At 52.3% G+C, this 5,722-nt stretch overlaps 2 protein-coding genes across 2 annotated transcripts in view; one reads left to right on the top strand and one right to left on the bottom strand.

Moving 5' to 3' along the window:
* TMEM143 (transmembrane protein 143) overlaps window positions 1-3,216 on the bottom strand; it is a 28,136-nt gene extending 24,920 nt beyond the window's left edge. Inside the window, exons 1-2 of the mRNA XM_023507915.1 lie at window positions 2,682-3,216; window positions 562-666 (exon numbers count right to left, since the gene is read on the bottom strand). Of these exons, the coding sequence (XP_023363683.1) occupies window positions 562-666; window positions 2,682-2,900 (324 nt within the window). The 5' untranslated portion in view covers window positions 2,901-3,216. The remainder of the gene's footprint in view (window positions 1-561; window positions 667-2,681) is intronic.
* Window positions 3,217-4,696: 1,480 nt separating this feature from the next.
* Window positions 4,697-5,722, top strand: part of SYNGR4 (synaptogyrin 4) — an 11,500-nt gene continuing 10,474 nt past the window's right edge. The window contains exon 1 of the mRNA XM_012812515.1: window positions 4,697-4,789. Coding sequence (XP_012667969.1) covers window positions 4,697-4,789 — 93 coding nt within the window. The remainder of the gene's footprint in view (window positions 4,790-5,722) is intronic.

Raw genomic sequence — 5,722 nt, 5'->3', positions numbered from 1 at the left:
TTTTTTTTTTTTTTTTTTTGAGACAGTCTTGTTCTGTCATGCTAGGTAGAGTGCTGTAGCATCATAGCTCACAGCAACCTCAAACTCCTGCACTCAAGAAATCCTCTTGCCTCAGCCTCTTGAGTAGCTGGAACTACAAGCGCCCATCACAATGCCCAGCTAGTTTTTATTATTTTTAATAGAGATGGGGTCTCATTCTTGCTCAGGCTAGTCTTAAACTCCTGAGCTCAAGCAATCCATCCACCTCAGGCTTCCAGAGTACTGGGATTACAGGCGTCAGCCATAGTGCCCAGCCCATCTTGTCTCTCTTTATCCTGCTACTCTACTTTCCTGTTCTTCATAGCACTGACCACTACCAGGCATCATATTTTATATTTATTTCATTCTTGTCTCCCAAACTAGAATGATGGCTGTTTGAGAGTATGGCTTCATCTGTCCCATTCATTGCTGAATCCCCAGTGCTTAGACCAGGGCCATGCTCCAAGTAAGTGTCAGTGAACATTTGCTGAATGATTGGATGAGCAAACAAGTACCATTGGGCTAGAGGGGCCCAGTCCTCACCTGCAGCTGAGCCAGGATGTGGTGGTAGTGGTACAGGGTACAGAAGTCCACATGGGTTGAGAATGCCTCCAAAGCCGCCTTCTCTGCTGGACTTGAGTGAAATTCCTGTTACCTCAGGAAGCAAAACTTCTCTGTAGGCCTTTCCTCACGGGAAGGAATTCTTTCCCTGGTGTCCCATACATACAATCAGAACTCTGGACTTTTTAAAATTTTGTTTTGGTTGATGGGGCAGGGGGATGACCAATTTTACTGAGCAAGAAACTGAGGCAACCTAACATTGTGAAAAACAGGCTTAACTCACCAACATTCGCTCAATGCCTATTGTATGCCAGGAACTGTTTGTCAGCATAATACCCTCCAGAGGATGCAAGAAGGCTGATGGAATTATAACCCCCATTTCTTTGGAGGGAGAAACTGAGACTCAAGAAAGTCACTTGCTGAGGGCCACAACGTCTTCATGAGTTAACTCTAATCTAGAACTGCCTAATTAGAGAACACATATATGGAACTACTTCTATGCATTTCCTATCTCTGCCCTGGGTGAATGTGATCACAGCCCCTTTCTCAGAGGGCTTTGGTGAGAATATGATGAAATCATGTGTCCACATATATACATGTGTTTATGTATGTGAGTATATATTTACGTGTATATGTGTATGAAGTCTAGCACAGGGCTTAGTACATACAGGTGTTCAATAAATGTTACATGAAGGAACACTAATCTCCAATAATGACAGGTATGATGATGATGGGGAGTGGGGTAAGAGCTCAAGTTCTAGAGCAGAACCAGCACTAGGGTGAATGAATAGGTAGCCAGCTCACTCTGAAGGCTGAGCAAAAGCCTCACTTGCCTTGTCCTCGTCCTGAGCCACCTCTGGAGTCAGATCATTGTGGTTCAAGTTGGACCACAATGCTACGGTCTTGGGTAAGTCACTTTTCTCCTGCATGCTTTCAGTTAACTTAGTTGTAAAATGTGGGAATTAGGTTTGTAGTATAGTTTAGGCCAGGCCTTTCTGGAGGGCCTGTTGACCAGAGTCTAAGTTCCTCAAACACCTCAAGGCTAACAATAGCCTAGTGGTCTGACAGGATATCTGGCACCCAACAGATTCGAGGCTAGAATTCTGAGAGTCCAGTTGACCAAAGTCCAGGATCCTATGCTGCTTCTCCTTTTAAGGTGGCACAGACAGCCCATTTGTTACCTGGTGGCTGAGAACAGAAGGCCTAGCAACCAAAGATTATTATTGCCTGAGTCCTGCCCAGGCATAGATAGAAATCAGTAAAATCACTGAAGCAAATTAGGAAGTTTATCCCCAATTTGTAAAGTATAAGTTGTAATCACATGGTGTGCCTGCATAATTTTCCTTTCCTTTGTTTCCCTTCTTCTGACTGTTAATGATTACTTGAGGTGCCTTGCCTTAACTCAAACTAAGCTTATACATTATGCTGGCAACATGTTTTATGATTTTTAATTGAATAAAGAGACCTATAGGAGAATGGTCCAGTGCTGCACTTGCTAGCTGCACTTGAGATGCTGCTGGCTTACTGTATGCCTCTCACAGGCTCCCATCAGTTATTTCATCTGAGATAACTGAGTCTGAGTTTTTTTCTCGCCTCAACTGCCCTCGGTGCAGATCCCACCAAAGGTTGTGGGAACCCACGCCCCCACAGTAAAATGAGGATGACAGTGGATATATCTCTTATTGGGTTGTTCTTGTGATTCAATAATACATGAAAAAAGTTTGTCATGGTCCCACAGAAAAAGGGCTTAAATAGCGTGATACTCAGTATGATTATAGATTTGTGACTATGTGGATATAATTATTAGGTAGTAGAAATAGTACTGACGAGGATGATGATTATACCCATTTTACAGACAGAAAAAATATACCCTTCAGAGTGCCTGTTCGAGCTCCCCAGTTCTGAATTAGGAATGGATTCAAAACTGTCCCTGAGAGGCCTTGCCTCTCTGCTTTACAACTCATCTCGTGCCCACTTGGTACTGTGAGGGGACTAGAAACTACAACTCCCAGGAGGCACCCCTGCAGCAAATAGGGCTCTGCCGCCGCGAAGCCTGCCGGGAATCGTAGTCCCCAGGCTCTCGGACCCAGGACGGGCGGTACCTGTATCAGGAGGCGGAGCAGCTGCTCCTTGGAGAACGGAATGAAGCGCTCGCGGTACTGCTGGGCCCAGTCGCGGGGCTCCGTGGGGTTCCACATCTTGCGATACTCCCCCATCTTGGCCGCCAGCGACGACACGGCCCGGGTGGTCCCAAGGAGCGCGGGCAACAGGGGCCATACTCGAACCCTGGCCCCCCAGGCCTCCCGGGTCACATGCAGCATGGCCCGACCCTTTCCCCAGAGCCTAAACCAGAGGGGAATGGGCAGGAGTCAAATGTCATCTGGAGGAAAAGCGCGTTCTCCATTTCCACGTCCCGCCCGGTAGGGGCCGTCCCTACCTCAGGTTGGGCACAGAGCCCATCCGCCCCACTCTTCGCAGTCCCCTCCTGTACTGCTTAGTTGGCCTGGATCTCAGATTGGGGCCAAGGGTCTTAGGCTTCGGACCGTTTTGCAGACCCAGAGACCCTGTAGTGGGACAATTGTTCAGGGTCTAGATGACGAGGTGGAGCTTAGGAGAATGGGAAATACTCTGAAAAGCTACCTAGGGAGTAGCAGGGTCACCCTCCCCTGCCATGCAATCCTCCTCCCTCTCCCTCACCTTAGCCAACGCAGGACTGTCATTGAGTTTCCTGCGCATGTGCAGGAGGCGTCCTGGATCCCCGAGGTTTGGCTTCAGCCCGCAGTACAACGCATGCGTCAAGAATGGGTCCTTGAATGCAGTTTGTTTCACCCTTACCTTAATTGTGCATGCGCGGTCTGTGTGCCTTGCCCCACCGCTAGCCGCGTTTGGGCGCAGCGCATGCGCCAAAGAAGTGTCTCCTTGGTCGCTTCTTCAAAGGGAAGGGGCGGGGCAGGCGCGGGACTCCCAGGAGAGATGGGGTGGGGCAGGCCTCGCGCGCAGCCCGCCAACGGCGAGCAGCCCAACGTCCGCTGAGGCCACGCCCTCATCCCTGTCTGCTCCTGAGTAGGCGGGGAAAGAAAGGGGCGGGACTTGGGATCAGCCAATCATCTGTGAAGGAAGGAAAAGGCGGGAAAAAGCGGAACCCAGCGAAGCCTGAGGGCGTCTGGGACCGGGAGAGGAGGGCGGGCGGACAGAAAAGCGGGCCTCCAGGTGAAAAGACTGGCCCTCCACAGTAGGAGTGACCCTTTGTCAGGGGAGCGTCACCCCCACGCCCCAGCACTCCCATTCCTCATCCTTAAAGGGGAGACTTCAATTTTAAGAAGGTAGCCTAGTGCCAGGGGCACAGCCGTCTCGTTCTGAGGGGACGGCTCAGTTTCCAGGCTCTCCACAGATCTGAGGTCCAGACTCCCAAGTTGAGGAGATACACTTTTACGAAGATGGAGGTGTTTTCTAAAGGGAGGCCCCCATTCCAGGAGAGAGCCCCAATCTACAAGGACAGCCTAAAATAGGCCCTACCTGAAAGGGATCCCTCTGGTTCAGACCAACCAGGTGTTCTGAGCTAGATTCTGGCACCCCCGGCTCCCCAGAAAATGCCACCTTTGTCCTCTCCCAGGGAGAACGTGGGCCCTAAGCTGGGCCCTCTGGCCCCCATGTCAGGGGACATGGCCCCATTGCCCAGCCCTCTCCGCGTCCCTTGTCTCTGGCTCCCTACCCTGCATGTCCTCCAGCAGCCCCCGCAGACCGCATTTCCCACTTCTGGAGCCTAGAGCACCCCACCACTGTGTCCCCAACTCCTAGGACCCCCTCAGCCCACACCCCTCCCTAGAACACCCGCAAGGCCCACCCCTTACTCCCAGCCCCTGGGACGCCCCCTGCAGCCCCCGCAGCCCGCACCCCACTTCGGGACTCCTCAGTGACCCCTAACCCCGCGCCTCTACTCGCGGGAACCTCCGCACCCTGATACTACGCTCCCCGCTCCTGGGACCTCCGCAGCCCCGACCCAGCCCCCACTCTGTGCGTCCCGCAGCAGCCGAGACAGGGTGGCCTGGAGCCCCCACACGGCGGCGCCCAGCGCCCCGCTCCCGCTTCTCAAGGCCCCAGGAAGACAGTGGCCGCCATGCACGTCCCAGAGAGCCTCCAGGACCTGGCCAACAGCGAAGCCGTCCGGTTCGTGAGGAGGCCCAAGACCGCCGCGCGGATCTGCGCAGGGGTGAGGCCTCTGGGGGGGGTCTGCCTGAGCCCCGGGGGGCAGGGGAAAGACACGGGGTGTGGGAGGGAGGGTTGGTGGGACAGGAGCAAGAAGCGAATACCGCCCGATTCTCAGAGGAAGAGTCGACCCCCACAGCAGATGCTGTAAGCCCGGCTTTTTTTTTTTTTTTTTTTTAATGAGGCAGAACCTCACTATCACCTTGGGTAGAGTGCTATGGCGTCATCACTCACAGCAACCTCAAATTTCTGGGCTCAAGGGATCCTCTTCTCTCAGCCTCCCGAGTAGCTGGGAAGGACTACAGGCGCCCTCCACGACGGCTGGCTAGTTTTAGACCCTCTTGCTCAGGCTGATCTTGAACTCCTGAGCTCAAGAGATCTTCCCGCCTCGGCCTCCCAGAGTGCTAGGAGTACAGGCTTGAGCCACCGCACCCGGCCTGTGAGCCCCATCTTTCAAAAAGGACAGTGAGGATCAGGGAAGTTTAGTAAGTTTTTTAAGTCTGTGCTGTCCAGGCTGGGCACGATGGCTCACGCCTATAATCCTAGCACTCTGAGAGACCACGGCTTGTGAATCGCCTCAGCTCAGGAGTTGGAGACCAGCCTAAGCAAGAGTGAAACCCTCTCGCTAAAAATAGCAGGGTGTTGTGATGGGCATCTGTAATCCCAGCTACTGGGGAGACTAAGGCAGAAGGACCTCTTGAGCCCAAGAGTTCCAGGTTGCTGTGAGCTATGATGCCACAGCACTGTACTCAGGGCAACAGAGTGAGGCTCTGTCTCAAAAAATAAATAAAGCTGTGCCCTCCTCTTAGGTAGCCACTGCCATATGTGGCTACTTCAGTTTGCACCAATTTGCACTAATTAAAATATTCTGTTCTGTAGTAATAACAGCAAAATTTTAGGATTTTAGGTGTTCAAAAGCCATATGTGGCTCAAGTGG

This window comes from Otolemur garnettii, unplaced genomic scaffold (genome assembly GCF_000181295.1).
Source record: "Otolemur garnettii isolate 467f Iridium unplaced genomic scaffold, OtoGar3 scaffold00211, whole genome shotgun sequence".
NCBI classification, from domain to species: domain Eukaryota; kingdom Metazoa; phylum Chordata; class Mammalia; order Primates; family Galagidae; genus Otolemur; species Otolemur garnettii.
Note: the sequence above shows the minus strand (reverse complement) of the source record. Positions and strands in the feature narration are given on the sequence as shown.